Source organism: Episyrphus balteatus, chromosome 1 (genome assembly GCF_945859705.1).
Source record: "Episyrphus balteatus chromosome 1, idEpiBalt1.1, whole genome shotgun sequence".
Classification (NCBI taxonomy): domain Eukaryota; kingdom Metazoa; phylum Arthropoda; class Insecta; order Diptera; family Syrphidae; genus Episyrphus; species Episyrphus balteatus.
This window is the reverse complement of record NC_079134.1, coordinates 154,876,779-154,889,301: the sequence shown is the minus strand read 5'-3', so window position 1 is coordinate 154,889,301 and position 12,523 is coordinate 154,876,779. Positions and strand designations below refer to the sequence as shown.

General features: G+C 29.3%; 1 protein-coding gene across 1 annotated transcript; it reads right to left on the bottom strand.

Annotated features, from left to right (window-relative positions):
• Window positions 1-1,725: 1,725 nt before the first annotated feature.
• On the bottom strand, window positions 1,726-10,853 carry LOC129907165 (endoplasmic reticulum metallopeptidase 1-like). The gene is made up of 13 exons (XM_055983251.1): window positions 10,671-10,853; window positions 5,238-5,739; window positions 5,006-5,180; window positions 4,866-4,950; window positions 4,534-4,809; window positions 4,081-4,467; window positions 3,840-4,023; window positions 2,835-3,019; window positions 2,626-2,769; window positions 2,469-2,568; window positions 2,304-2,409; window positions 1,957-2,242; window positions 1,726-1,900 (listed from the first exon to the last, which is right to left on the bottom strand). The coding sequence occupies exons 1-13, from the start codon at window positions 10,833-10,835 to the stop codon at window positions 1,733-1,735; spliced, it is 2,763 nt and encodes a 920-aa protein (XP_055839226.1). The 5' UTR covers window positions 10,836-10,853; the 3' UTR covers window positions 1,726-1,732.
• Between the last annotated feature and the right edge of the window lie 1,670 nt (window positions 10,854-12,523).

Genomic DNA, 12,523 nt, shown 5'->3' with positions numbered 1-12,523 from the left:
ATATCTCAGAATATCTACGGGTTATCGGACTTATCGATTTTATCAATAAAAGCAGAAAATGTTGAAAAACTAATCAACAAGTTTCCCTTAAGGCATGGAAAGTAATACTTTTACAAGTCTAAGTGCAAAGATACTTATTTATGTAAGTGTTTAAGTTAAGGAAAAAGGCTGTGTCCTAATCTAGGGGCCCCAGAAAAATTTGGATGCAGGGCCCCCCAAAGAGCTAGCTACGCCATTGTCTATTATATTAATTACACTGTGCAAGTTTTTTTCAAACTAATTTTTTAGACATGTGCGCTATTGAATGTTTTGCCCAGTTTCGGACCTGAAAAATCTATTGAGAAAAATATTGAAAAAGGTCAATTTAAATTTTTGTAATCAATTTTTCACAAAATTCTATGCTTCTGTAAATAATCTAAATAATCTTTTGACATTATTTTATATCTGAAATTCAAAAGAAAATGTTTTGAAACAAATTTTATTTTTAAGTTTAAAAAAACAAATCGGCAACACCGGCAATTTTTAACCCATAGAGACTAAAGTATTTTTCATTACCGACCGACGCACGTTTAATAAATAGAAAATATAAAAATTGGATCTGTAATTTACTTAAGTAACTCCTACTCCACTAAAACATAATAAAACGATAAAAATGCAAAAAAAAAACCCAAATTTCTTGAATTTTTTGAACAAAAAAATTGCTAGATTGCAAAATAAATTGCTCAAAATTGTTTAATAGTCTTCATGTCGGTAGTAAATAACTTTTGAGCAGAATATATAACAATATAAACAAGAAAAATGACTTTAAACCGAGCAAAATGCTTAAAATTATTGAAAAAACTTCCGAAAAAAATGTTGTACCGATAAATCGAAAAACTAATGATGCCATTCGATTTCTCAGTTCCAAAATAGGGGGAAACAGTCAACAGCACCCAGGTCTAAGATTTCGACTTGCACAGTATTATTCCAGGTCTCTTTGTCGTTCCGGAGCAGTTATTATCTGAAGCTTCTTGTATGGCTGTTATGATTGTTTTAATTTGTTTACGTGATAGGAAAATACTAGAGGTTTTAGAACAATATGAAAAATTGTTTAACATTTACACTTAGGAATTAGTTCAGTTAGTGCCCATCTTCACAATATCCAAAAATTCAACCTTTTAAGCCTCCCACTTCTTTAAAAAAGGGATTTAAAAAAATTGCATACTTTTAGGATCAACATGCAATTCTTTTCTTGGTATGCGTTAAATTTTTAGCATGAGTGAACTTAATAAAATTCTTGTTACCACCTTTCGTTTAGTAAAAAAAATCTTTAAAAACGCACTTTTTCGAGTACCAACAGTTTTAAAATTATGTACATATGTGCAAATAATGATGTAGTGAAAATAAAATAGAGGGGGCTTTATTCTATTTAGTGCAACGTTGAACTACACCCTGGAGGCAGAAAAACCTTCAGAACATCAACCTTGCATTCATTTCTTGAGATGTCAGTTTTTTAGTGGACAATTTTGTAGTATTGTTCTCTAGACAAGGTCCTGTAAGTGTCAAATAATGACAATTCCGACTTGTTTTGTACGTCACTAATTTTTATCAATTGTTACCATTAGTAACTTTTAAGAGTCATTTGCTACCTATTATTGTAAATATATTTCTTGAAACGCAATTTTTTTTTTTAAGTAAAATGAGTTTTTATTTTTAAAAAAAAAAAAATAAATAAGAAAACTTAAATCAATAACTAAAAAAGCCAACTTTCATGTGATGCAACCCAGGCGGTTGGATACACCCATTCTGGGAAACTTGCTAAATATCGTTTATATTCTCTGGTATAATATTTTTGATGATGCATCAAATGTCCACCAACAGCTAATTTAAATGTTGGTCCTTCCCATGTTGCATTTGAACGCTAAAACAAAAATATTATTTAAAAAATGGCTATTTTCAAAATATATCGTTTCTAACCTCAAATTCGATCCAAAAATTCAATGGAATCAACTCTTTTGAATAAGTTGTATAAATGAAATATGGTGGTTTGTATTTTTTGTCTTCTAACGGTGTTCGATTAAATGACCAATCAGTGACTTCTACACCTTCTAAAGGACCAATATATATCACCGTTCGATCTGGTCCAGTTAAACTAAATTCATAACGAATTTTTGTTGGTGTCAGTAAACTCTTTGCCTTTAGTTGAAGATTTATTGTGTCGGTTATTTTGGGCCTTCCTGATGGTACCCATCGACTGTAAGCGCTATAGATTGACAAAAAAAAACGTATTAAATAAAATAAAACTTAAAAATATTGTAACCTACTTCCAATCCTTCCATCTAGTACTGGATAAAGGTAGCCCACAGTACATTTCAGTTGCACAGTTCTCAGTAGTATAGCTCAATGGCATTGCATTTTTAAAAACTGAATCTATTGACAAAAAAAAAGAAGGTTATTAACAGAAGAAAGTTTCACTTATTGGCACTTACCATCTAAGTCAACATTTCTCGGATCAACAGGCTGAACGTAATATCCTGATTCGTTTCGTGAAACCTCACCACCATAGTCATGAAATACTCGATTTGTATGCTTTCGAAAAAAAAAAAATGAATACAATTTCGGCGAGTCTGCTTAAAGGAAACTTACAAGGACATAAAACCTTTTCGCACTTATATCCTTTTGAAATGGAAAACCTATTGGCGAAAAGGCTAGGCCAAAAAATATCAAAGTTATCACAAGAAACGATGAGAAAAATAGTTTTGGTTTGCGGAAATAATGGAATAATGGAATCTGAAAAGGAAAAAAGTTTCGTTTTGAGTGGAGTTTTCAACATTTCGAAGAATAGTGAAACTTACAACAAATCCACCAACATGAAGGGCTAAAACAGAAACCACTTCGCTAATAAATAGCTCCGGATTGCTATTAGGTCCATCACGGCCTTGCATTGCAACAAACACATGACAGAAGGTAAATGTCACGTAGGAATAGAACCAGAATGATGGTATGTTGCAAATTAAATGAACGGGGAACCAAATGGGCTCTGTGGAAAGAAGTTGTAAAAATTGTCAAAAAAATAAAGAGATACAAATTATGTTACAAAAATAGTCTTTTAGTTATTTAAGGGTCAAAAACTTGGGATCTAATATTTTTGTTTAGCCTTAAACTGATCAAAGACAAACTGTGACTCAAGTCTTCGACTCAAATTTGTGTTTCAAACCCGAAAACTTAAGTTCTCACTCAAGTTTGAGTCACAGACTTGAGTGTAACTCAAATCTACGAATCGAGGTTGAGGTTGCAACTCAATTTTGTGACTCAAATCTGCGAATCAAACCCACGACTTAAACCTGCAAGTCAAATCCTCTTCTTAAATCTGCAACTCAGGTTTTTGACTCAAAACTGTCACTAAATTCTTCCACTCGAATCCGGAGTTCAATTTCGTTACGTCTCAAAACAACTTCAGACTTGAGTCTGCTTCTCAAGTCTATGACTCAAATCTGCGAGTCAAATTTGCGACTCAAATCTGTGAACTGTGAGTCAAATCTACAACTCAATTTGAGTAGTTGATTTGAGTTGCAGATTTGAGCCGCAGTCATGAGTCGCAGATTCAGCTCACAGATTTGACTCGCAGATTTGAGTCGTAGACATGAGTCAAATATTTGAGTGTTAGATTTGAGTCGAAAGCTTGAGTCGAAGATTTGAGTCATAGATTTTACTTGCAGATTCGAGTCGTAAACTTGAGAAGCAGACTTGAGTCACATATTTGAGTCACAGATTTGAGTGAAAAACTTTAGTCACAGACTTGAATGACATATTTGAGGCGCAGTCGCATTATCATGAAAATTTCAATATATTATACTTACTCCATTTGAAGATCAAATATCCAATAATGCTGATTATAACTGAGCATGTATAGAAAAACACTCCAACCATTGGAAGAAAAGCTGATCGTATAGCAAACCCTGTCATCAAAATCGTTATGAGAGCTAAGATTATAGCTTGAGAATGTAAAAACATGAACACTGAGTGTCGTAGAGTTATCACAGTCTGAAAATATCACAATTATTTAAAAAAAAATTCTAAAATAATAACTGGCAACCCTACTTTATCTTTAGTCCATCCCAAATAAAAAGCCGGAATAATTCCCATAGCAAAGAATATGGGACAAAAATATATTCCAAATAGCATCCATGAATCCTTATACCATGACATTGCCAATCCCAATACACGAACAAGCATTCCAACCAGGATTGCCAGGCCAATTGCAAGTATCACAGTTAACAATTGAACTCCGAAAATCTGAGCAAATCTTATTAAACAGTCTTTAGTTTCGTAGGCTTTTTCCCTCAACATCATCCAAACAGAGACACCAATGCTCACAAAAGCTGCTATAGAAGTTACAAGATTGATAGCTACACCACTGCCCTCTGTGTAGTGAACAGTGAACCAACCGAGATAGTCATAGAAAACAGTATGACCAGCTGCGTGTTTCTAAAATCAGAAAAATTAAATTCGAAATTAAGTTCGAAAAGTTACATTGAATGACAGGTGTCTTACACTTGGATCTTCTAGTTCAGGTGCATTAGCCAAAGCTCTTGTTAAAGCGAGAATATTTTCTCCAGTAGTTTGATAAGTTCCCTGGGGAATTATATTGAAACGATCGAATTTCGTGTGATAGACGTATCCATTGTTACTATGGGCCAAATCATAGCCTGGGACACCTTTATAATCGCGGAATATTCGAAAATCAGTATCCGATGGAATGAAATTGTTTTGGAACAGTTCTTCAGCTATCGTTGATGCAAAGGGATGGGGAATATATTTTCCATAATACTAAAAGGAATATGATAAAGAATGTTTTGAAAATGAGGAAATTCAGTCAATCTTACCCTTGTAAGCCATGGATGTCCTGGGCCTGATTGGAAAAGAACCTCTCTTCCGCCAGAGCCTGCAGAGTCAAGGTTGATAACAGCTCTGAAAGTAAAGACAGATTCAGTTTTGAAAACCAAAGTTTTATAAGTTTTCTTACTTAACGTTTTCTGCCCATCGGTGCTTTGTTATGAAACCATGTGATCCCAAAAGCTTGTTCTCTTCAGCTCCATTGAACAAAAACACTATTGGATTATTCAAAGGTCTTTCGGATATAGAAATCACTCTAAGAGTTTCAAGCATGATGGCAATCATGACTCCAGCATCACCAGCAGCTTGAAGAATAAAATGGTTTTAACAACTTCTTAAAACAACTATTCAATAGTTTTTACCTGGTGATCCAATTTCTGAATCAAAATGACTATTGACCAACAAATAAGCTGAACTATTTGTATTTTTCGGACTCAATTTAACAATAACATTTTGCATATTATGATAAATTGTAACCATTTTCCACAGCAAAAACTCTCCCGAAGAAAATTGTACATCAACTTCAATATCATACAAATCATATCGAGCATTTTTCTTAACAATCTCAATTTGTTCGAGTAGATAGTCGACAGCTTTTTCATGTTCAGGTGTACCAGCTAATTTTACACCAATATTTGACAAAGCTAATAATTGTAATTCAGCTCTTTCACCAATAAATTCATCTTGATGTAAATGTTCATTTTTGGTTAAAAGTATTTTCGGATAAGCAAAATAACTTGGAATTACGGCTGCGTAAAATATTGCAAACCATGCAACACAGATAATTGGTGGCCAATACCAACCAAATTTGGCACTTTTTCGAGGTTCGACATTGTCTAGTTGAATTTTCAATGTGAAAGTCATCTGAAAATAGAAGGATTTTTGTTAAAAGTTTGTGTAATATGTAATATGATAGGCACCACTGTGCGACACGTAGGGCACACAGTGGTGCCTTTTGTATTTTTTTTTTCGTCAAAAATCGTTTGCATTACCGTTATTAGATCAAAAGTTATAAAAGTCAATGGAGAATAATTATTGTGGAGAATAAGAAAAAGCTTTAAACTATTTTTCTTCAAAATGGTGGCTCCAAAATGGCGGATAGAAAAAAGCGTTTACATAAATAGAATTTTCTCTTTAAAAACAGTGTAGAAGTAAGAAAATTTAACTAAATTCATATCAAAAAAAACCTTGAATTTAGGTATAACAACTGTTCATCTATTATATATATTAAAGTTTGGTTTTGTGTACGTTCGCTAACCGGCCACACCGACTGACTTATTTTCTTAATTTTTTTTTAAATCAAAGAGGCATAAGAGGAGAAGGTTTAAGGCAAAAAAAATTTAAGATTTTATATGGTAAATAGGGGTAACACGACATTGAAAAAAGAGGCTATTTTCTAAACGGTAAGTCGTAAAGAGTTGAGTGAAGTGAGTAAGTGAAGAGGTATTGAAAAAATTCAAAAAAATTTCAAAACCAAGTTGTGAAGGTTTTTTTGCAGTCATAGACCTTTTTACTAATACTAATTAGAGGTACGCAAAATTTTGCACAGAAATTTGAGTTACACCATGAGAAAGATATTTAAAAAAAAAATTAGAGGTCTGAAACGGATTTTTTTCATAGGCCCTGTATTTTGAAATAAAAATTTTTGAAAAACAACCTAATTTTTAGGGACATTTTTGAGTAGTCTTTTATTTTTTTGGAATTTTTAAAAGTCTGCAAAAAATCTCAAATTTATAGGAAATATAGGTTTTAATCATGCGCGTGCATGTACAAACTTTTGAATTTTTAAAATGATTTTTGACCGAATAACGGGAAAAACAATTTTTTGTGTCCCATTTTTTGGCCGTTTTTAACAGTTTTTTTATTTTTATCTTTTTTTCTTCAATAGATAAATGAATGAAATTAACAGTGTATATAGATAATGAGCAAGACTATATTTGTACAAAGTTTCAATTAATTTTCTAATGACAAATTTGAAATAACGGTAAAATAAACTCTAATTTTTCAACACGTTACATCTTTTGATCTGGAGCTTAAAAAAATTTGATTTATCTTTATTGAGCATCCTGATAATATTATCTTTGATTTGATATATCACACATAACGCTACATTCACTACAAGCTTCACAATGGTAAATTAAAAAACTTAAAAAACGTTTTTAACAAAGGCCACTTTTTTTAAATTTTAAAAGTGAATATTTTTAAATTTATTGGACGAACTTTTCAAGTTTTGATTTCCTTTTTGTATTGGAAATTATGACTAATTACAAAGTCCGCCGGGTCAGCTAGTTTTCAATAAAAAAATGTTAAATTTTAAAAACAAAGTTCAAGAAGAGCAAAATTAGTAAAATATCCCTTTTGACCTTTTATTAGCCACTTCCTAGGTTTTTTTTTAATTTACAACAATTTTGACAAGTCTGTTTTTTTAATTCCTTATTAAACACGATTGTTTAGCGGTATATGCCAACTGTGTATGTTTTAAAAGTAAGTAAAGTGAAGTAAAAAACATGAAGTAATACAAAATTAATTAATTTTTCGTTTAACCAAAATATATTTTTCTAATAGATTTTTATTTTCGAAATTCGAATCAGAAGTCGAAATAAATCTATGTATGTCTTTAGCAAACCAAAATTCATGACTTTTTGTCAAGAAATGACTGTGCAAAGGATTCTTAACCCATAAAAGGACTTTTGAATTTATCCATCATCGTTATGTTGGTTTTGATTGAAAACTCTCGATTATTTTTTTGACTCTAAACTAAGAGGTACTTGCCGTAGAGCAAATTAAAATCAATAGAATTTTGCAAGGATATAATCCTTAAAACAAATTATTTGCATTTTTTATTATGTAAAAGCTTAAACTGACGTCACAAAGTGTAGATAGAAACATCAAAGTGATTTTGTTTTCCATTTTTATTTCCAATTTTAATAACAAATTGGTAAGCTTGTTTTAGAAACCTCCTCCATGGTATTATTTAGAAAGTTTCATAACCATAACACATTGGCGATATGCAATAGTCGAGTGTTTTAATTTTAAACCAACTTAATCAAGTTTATAACTTTTTATGCAACCTCAAATTCTCTGGTGATATTAATGTGCATTTAATTTCACGGATAGAGAGTAAAATTATTTTTGAACTATTGCAAACAAAACCATTTAAAAATCGATTTTGATTGTGTTCAACGTCAAGTAAAATTGTGGTAAGGTTTTTGCATCTGTGAGAATTGTTATTTGGTGATAAATCAAATTGAGATTTATTTAGTTGATATTTGAAATTCAATTTTGTTTTTTTATAGAATTTTATATGTTAATTTACATAATTAATTAAACAAGGAAAAATGGAGGAAATTCATAAATAATATAAACCGTTTAATAATATCTCATTATCAAAATCAATTAGTTTTGTTTTTTTTTTTTAAGTATATTGTTGCTTTTTAATTCCAATAGGTGATTTTCAAATAATCTTGATAAGATATAGAAACAAATTCAATTATTGTTAAATGGTTTGAATGATTTATTTAAATTCACACAAAGAATGTCTGAATGATAAAATAAAACTGTCAATTATCCATTGTTGATTAATAATTGACAAGCTTTGATTGTTTATTTTCTATCTGAGACTGATTCTTGGGAACAATGGAACTTTTTTTTTTTAAACATTTCAAATATGTGTTATGAATTTATAGATTAGATAAATCTTTGATGATTAGCAACAATTAATAAATCAGGAACCACTTTGAAGTGATTGTTAAAAAAAAAAAGTAGAAGAGCAACGTTCTCTATGAATTTAACTGGCAAATTTCAATTTTTTTATTTTTATATTTCATGAGGATAGCATTTGATTATAAAATGTTATAATCTTAAATGATTTAGTATAAATATAACACTAACTTCCTTATTGTTAAGGAAGACTTATAAAAATCAGATTGAATTATGTTTCATTTGAAACATAAAAGTTAATACACCAACAATCGAACAATAATTTTTAGGTCACGATCTGATTATGTAATAAATATGTAAATAATTGTTATCCTTTAACAATATAAGTAAACAACAGTCATAAAACTAACAACATAAAATTAAGAAAATAACAAACGTACACAAAGAAAAAGACCACCTAAAATTTAAGCGGATTTCTGCATGAGTTTTTGCCAAGATGACTTCCGTCTTAAATTAAGTGGAAATCCACTAATTTGAAGATGAAGATATTTTTATTAAAATAAGAAGATTTTCATCTTAAATTAAGTGGATTCCCGCTAAATTTAAGACGGAAGTCATCTTGGTAAAAAAACAATGCAGAAATCCGCTTAATTTTAGATGTTTTTACTTGCGATATAGGTACTTTATATCAAGTTATGCATTCGTACAAAAAAAAAAGTTGAGATAACATTTTTCCATGACATTACGATGGTAGAGAATGCCAAAAAAGTGGGTCCCGGAAGTACGTCTGTCTGTCTGTCAGTCTGTCTGTCTGTCAGTCTGTCTGTCATTCTGTCAGTCTGTCTGTCAGTCTGTCTGTCTGTATAAGGAGCTACAGCCTAAACGGATGGACCGATTAATGTCAAACTTGGTATGTAGCGTTATTTGGCGAGGGAGGTATCTCAAAACGGCTCTAACGATTTTGTTTAAAAAATTCAAATGTTAGTTTTAAGCTAAGGTCTATGTTTCAATGAAAAAATTTTTTTTTTGAAAATCATTATTAACGGTACCTGCCATAGAACCGATTATCTCCGAAACTGCTTATTCGATTTCAACGAAACTTTTTGTGAAGAAGCATTTATATATATATATAATTTAAATATAAGCCAAAAATAAAATTTTGAAAAAAATAATTTTTGGATTTTAAAAAAAAATTTGAAAATTTTTTTTTGAAAAATTAAATTTTCGAAAACGGGACATTGAATTTTTTTGAAATTTTGTTTTTAGATGTTGATTAGTGATTTCTACAAAATGGCATACCAATTTTATTTTAAAACTTTTTTTCCAAAAAATTATTTATAAAGAATTAGTTTTTAAAAAAACGGCTCTAACGATTTTGAAATTTTTTTTTTTAAATGCATCTTAATATATCAATCAAAACTGCATACTTGTTTTGGAGTTCAATTTAATTTCAGATTTTATTTTATTTATTTTTTTTTTTTTTTTCAAATTTCTATAAAAAGTCTTAAAAATTTAAGCAACTTTAACTCTAAGAGCAAGTTCGTGCGACCCAGTCGTGCATTTTATTTTTCTGTGTGTAATGAAAAAGATATAAGAAGAAAAAGCTATATTTTTGAATTTATTTTTAAATGTTGCTATCCAATCTAATCCAATAACACAGTCAGTTCGAGGAAGATGTTGTTCCACTCGGAAGTGTTTTTAGGACCTATATACCTTGTATATGAAAAGTTCACAAGGTCTTAACTATTAATATTCTTTTTTTGTCAGAGAATGGTCTATAAAGATCAATCGAACAATTGATTTTATGATTTGTTAAGCAAAATAAAAAATTTCATACCCAACAATAATTCTTTAAAAATATGTTACACATACACCACAATGAACCATTAATTTTATTGTTTGTTTTTAAATTAATTTAATCCAAATTCTTTTGATGACCCATTTCAAGTTATATGGTGTTGTTTGTGTTTTCTTATGAGTCATTTATTAGATTTTAATTATTCTTCCAAAGTGAAATTTATACATTTTCCAAAAAAAATTCCAAATTATATAAAAAACGATTAATTTCATACAAATACACATTTTCACAACAAATTTTTTTCAGAAGCTAATCGGCATAATAAATTGGCAGGTACTTTTGAGTGCACCAATGCAATTTCCATCACATAATAGCTATAGTCTAAAATATAATCACGATTAAAAGTTGTTGAACCGATTGAACCACTTGTGACAAATAACACAGTTTTTCGATTAAAGATTTTGTTTTGTCTTTGTGTTAACATTTTTACTATAATTCTCATTCACAAGCTTATTTATGGGTATATTTCAGTGATAAATCAATAATTGACAATAATTCAAGTGAATCTTATCTCATAATTAACTTTGATGTCTATTAAAGATATTTTATAATTATTAAATATACTTAAGAAGCACATGGAAGTATTTTATTTATTGCTATCAGATTCTAGAAGATTCTTTTTATTATAAAATTTTTAACTTAAAAAAAAACAAAGTTGAAAGAAATATCAAGAGTTTTGAAAAATAATAAGGAAATAAACAATATTACCATTGTACTTTTGAAATTATATAAATTAATTAAATAACACGAGACATCGAGTTATTTTTTTTTTTTCTTTAGAATCATTCTCACTTTGAATCAAATGAATAAGTCTTTCAGGAATTGTTTTAAAGAAATATGTATTTAAAATATCAAACATGTAATATTTTAAAAACAAGTTTTAATAAATCATTTTTGTTAATAAAACGCACAAGAACTTTCGGATAAATATAATATTGTGAAAAGGAGTATTTTCGAACTTGCACAAATTCATATAATAAAAAATAATAAATTGACTTTACACTTATTTTTGTTTTTAACTTACTTTCACGCAGTTGAAATAAAAATATATAAAATTTTGTTCAACACAAAAAAAAACCACTCAAAACCTTTAAACCCGGGAAGAAAACATATTCGTACCTATTGTTCTTAAAACGGTTACCAATTGACTGTGTGTTTTTGGTTTCGGCAATATTTAAAATAAAGAAGCCGTAAAGCTGTTTGTTTTGTGTATTTTAATCAGGAATTATAAAAAGATTAGAGAAAGTCAATGCCATACACATATTATCGGTTTTTTGTTTTTAATCTTTTTTCATTTCCATCATATTATCAATTTATTTATCGTTAAGTAGCACCATTTTATTTACCTTTTGTAATAAACTTTAAATTTCTTTATTAACTACACTTACTTTTTCTTGTTAAAAGATAACACAAATGCCGCATTTTTTGACCAAAAACATCCGAAGCAGTATTGCCATTATTTAATTTAAACTTGCATTGAAAGTTTTTAAAATTTTTACCTTTAATGATTTTTATGGTTCTAATTCTTGAAATGTAGAATTTGTGAAAACAAAACATTTATATAACGGACCATTTCTTAGAATATTTTAAATAAATTATATTTAATAGCAATAATATCTTCTATAGAACGAAATTCTTTGTTTTTAAATTTCTGCATAAGTTTTGGAAAAGTTAAGTTTTTCGTGATCTGCATACAAGGCTTAGACTTTTGCGATTTTACTAATCACAAACCTTAAAGAAGCTTAATTTTAAAACCATTAAATAAAGTGTTTAAAAGCATAATCTGGCTATAATTTTTAAATTTGTTCCTAAACTCAAACGGAAGTGCATTTTTGTAGTATTTGCCTAGAGGCTCAGTTGCGGCTTTGTTAAAAAAAGAGATAATGATTATAAAGCAAGTAATTATCTAAACAAATTATTTAAAAAAATGTATGTTCATTCAATAAGTGATAATGAGCTTACTGGTTTACGGTCTTCGAGTCTATTTTTAGCAGCCCCTGTAACCATCTTCATAAAATCAATAACAAATTTTTATCTATGTAATAATTTAAGTATTTACAACTTAATTCATTCTAATAAGAAACCGACTGACAGTTAAGTGAGGCAAAACAAGGAGTAAAGTTCAGAAAG

What these genes read in the sequence shown, in the direction of transcription:
- LOC129907165 (XM_055983251.1), bottom strand. Translation starts at nt 10,835, where the DNA reads ATGAGAATTATAGTAAAAATGTTAACACAAAGACAAAACAAAATCTTT. An exon ending in CGATGGGCAGAAAACGTTAA is followed by an intron (nt 4,951 to 5,005) that starts GTAAGAAAACTT and finishes CTTTACTTTCAG; the next exon opens with AGCTGTTATCAACCTTGACT. An exon ending in ATATTTGATCTTCAAATGGA is followed by an intron (nt 3,020 to 3,839) that starts GTAAGTATAATA and finishes TTCTTTCCACAG; the next exon opens with AGCCCATTTGGTTCCCCGTT.